The sequence below is a fragment of the Glycine max genome, chromosome 8 (assembly GCF_000004515.6).
Source record: "Glycine max cultivar Williams 82 chromosome 8, Glycine_max_v4.0, whole genome shotgun sequence".
Lineage (NCBI taxonomy): Eukaryota > Viridiplantae > Streptophyta > Magnoliopsida > Fabales > Fabaceae > Glycine > Glycine max.
In genome coordinates this window covers 2407531-2410789 of record NC_038244.2, presented here as the reverse complement: position 1 = coordinate 2410789, position 3259 = coordinate 2407531, and the positions used below count along the sequence as shown (strand labels likewise).

At 36.3% G+C, this 3259-nt stretch overlaps 1 protein-coding gene across 1 annotated transcript; it reads right to left on the bottom strand.

Moving 5' to 3' along the window:
- Positions 1-2342, bottom strand: LOC100778925 (1-aminocyclopropane-1-carboxylate synthase 7). The gene is made up of 3 exons (XM_003530484.5): positions 1690-2342; positions 1301-1590; positions 1-1177 (listed from the first exon to the last, which is right to left on the bottom strand). Exons 1-3 carry the CDS (start codon positions 1864-1866, stop codon positions 322-324), a joined length of 1323 nt encoding a protein of 440 aa, XP_003530532.1. The 5' UTR covers positions 1867-2342; the 3' UTR covers positions 1-321.
- Between the last annotated feature and the right edge of the window lie 917 nt (positions 2343-3259).

The window sequence follows — 3259 nt, the reverse complement described above, 5'->3', positions numbered from 1 at the left end:
TACATAATTTAGAGACAACATTTTTCATTAATAGATATTTCACTTTAATCATACAAAAGGAGTTTTTAATTAAGTAATCAACTTGCTTAAGTTAAGCAAGCAAACAACAACTAGGACACTTCACTACTTGAGGCAGCGAATCTGCTGTTCTACAGTATACATTTGCTTTTTCCTTACATGGGTTTTGGGTTTTGTTGCTACCCAAAAATAAAGAATTTATCAAAATGGCCAGAACCATTTAAAAATAAAGAAAATAACAAATAACAATATAGTACTATTATAAAAACAACAACATTCATAGAACTTATGATGACAGCACCATTAGTCTTTCTTCATTCGTTCCATGAAGTTACGTAGTCTCTCCAGTGCCACTCCCAGCGTCTGCTCACTCATATTTGCAAAACACACCCTGAACCAACCCGGTTCAGAACAATGACAAGAAGACCCCGGAGAGATATTGAGTTTCACTTCATGCAAAATAGCATTCCAAAGCTCCAATTCTCCTTCCCTAGTTGGCTTCTCCAACAGTGGACTCAGATTCATCCAGCAAAACAACCCTGCATTCCCTTTCAAACACTCTATGCCAACCCTTCTCAACCCTTCAATGATCATTTGGTACCTCTTCTTCAGCCTCTGCCTGTTGGTCTCAATGTAGTTCTCTGTGAACTTCTTATCAGACAACATAGACGCCAAAAGGTGCTGTGTCTGAGAGGATATTAAGGTGAAACTTGACATCCTTCTCGCTGTGGTCACAACCTTATCATTGTATGAATAAATAGTTCCAACTCTGAAACCAGGAAGACCAAGGTCCTTGGAGAGGCTATAAACAATGTGAACCCTTTCTGCGTTCTTGTATTGGCGAGCTTCGAGGATTTCTGCTACACTCACGAACTCGGAGGAGGAAAACACTGAGCCTGAGTAGATTTCATCTGAGACAAGGTGGATGTTCTTGCGAGTCACGAAGTCAAGAAGCTCCTCCAGAACCGACCGTTGAATTGTTGCACCTAAGGGGTTTGATGGGTTTGTGATCAACACTCCTCTTACTCTTGTGTTCTTTGCTTCTGCTTCTTTATATGCAGCCTCCAAAGCTTGAAGAGTGATTTGGAAGTTGTTTGAGCTGTCACAATGGATTGGAACTATGTTCACCCCAGTTCTCCACCTTAAATCTCTATCAAATCTGTAAAACAAAGGCCCATATATATCTTAGTTTAAAACTTTGATCACGTTAAAAATTCACGTGAGACCATGTAAATATATAATTTTTTTTAGGGTGTTTTGATGTTGTGTAATTAGTTCTTACCCTGGATAGTAAGGCGTTGGAACAAGTAGAGCATCTCCTGGGTTTGCAAGAATGAAGGTTAAGAGTTCATTGGCTGCAGTTGCGCCTGCTGTGAGGACCACTCTATCTGGGTCAAATTTCGCTCTCCCTCCTCTTATTTGTTCCATGAAGCTTGCCATTGCTGTTCTGAATGATTTAAGTCCATGGTAGTCTTGGAACAAAGCGTTCTCTCTGAAACCAGGAGCTCCTTTTCCCCATGTTGAGGCCTCTGAGTGTTCCTCCAAGTACTTTTCCAGCAAATCAAATGAAACCTGAAGAATACAATTAATATAAGAAGATTAATAAGATGTACACTATAAACAATTCTTCTACTCTTCTACTATATATAAGTTAGTATGTTAATTACTTACTTGATTTTCTGCCAATCCCATTTGTATAACTCCGGAGGAGTTTGTTAATTCATCATAAGGGTTCTCGTCATAGGCTTTCCACCCAGCAAAATAGGGGGAGTCTTCACCATGAGTTTCAGAAACCGCAACTCTTGAAAGCTCAACACAAGGTTGCTCTTGCTCAATCTTGATACCCATAATAACTACTTGCAACTCTTTCCGAGAGGAAAAAAAAGGGGGTTGATGAGGAAATTAAAGGGTAACGAAAAGAGAAAGAAATTGAGAGATGTGATACGTTGGGAAAGAAAAATAAGTATACGTTAACAGTAGTGCAAAGTTAAAAATGAAAAATCTTGGATTGCAGAGAGGTCTTTTATGGGAAGCAAAAAAGCTTTTGTTAGTAGAGAGAAACTAGAGAAACTAGAGAAAGCTGAAAAAGGAAGCCGCTGATTGAGAGTGTCTAAACCCGCTCTATTTATAGGCTTTGAGCTTATGCGAAAAAAACTATATAGAAATATTAAACTATTGATAGCAAATCGGAGCTTTACCTTGGAGGTTTTAACACAGAGAGATTTATCTGACGTGACTTGTGACAACTGTACATGATGCCAGATCACACGGAAAATATATGGTTGTTGTTTTGGGGGGTTGGATTTCTTGCCATTATAGTCCCCTCTCCCTCTTTCTGTGTCGGTTTAATAGAGAAGTGTTTTAATACCATTTGTTAATGTGACTATATTTTATAGACGGTTTCGTTTTTTATTAAATTAAAAGTGGTTGAGCTCTCAAATAAGAATTTTCAACGACTAATTACAGGAAGAAATAAAAAAAAGTCCAAAAATTCCTTTGGGAATTAAAACCAAATTAACCATTGATTTCATTAAGATCGATCTGAATAGGTTGTACATTTCAGGATTTCCTAGAGTGTAGTTAAGTTTTAGTGACCTGACAATTGACAAAGATAGATCAAGTAACTGAAAAGATTGAACAAGATTTTGATGTGCAAGAGCAGCTTAACTGGATGAAAGAAAAGCTCTTTGGAGATCTTCTGACCCTACCCCTATAGCCGTACATATTTGACTGAGTGGCACATGAGAGAAAGAGCCAATAACAAACAACAGAATTTAACGACTACTTTCTAAGATTTTAACATCATTTCACTTTCATTCAACAGCTTAAGATAGTTATGTGTATAATTAGAAGTGATTTGTGTAATGATTGATTGATTTGTAAGGTTATCTTTTCAGTTGAAGACAATGGCCAATTAGCTAATGGCCACACTACAAATATACAATGGAATTAACACATAATGAGACCATGTCCATGCTATTCTATATTCAGTCACCTACTGCTACATACTTCCATTGATTTCCTTTTAATCATACTAAAGTATTTGAATTAAATTTAAATTTAAATTTAACTCAAAAAGGAGAAAACCCTTGATTATAATATTTGAGTTAGTGTGTGACTAATTAATTAACTTTTATATATTACTTACAGCCAAATATATTTGCATCAAAATAAAAAAAAAAAATCGACAATTTTTTTTGTTATAGCTTAATTCATCTAAATTAATTAAGTTGCATCCAAC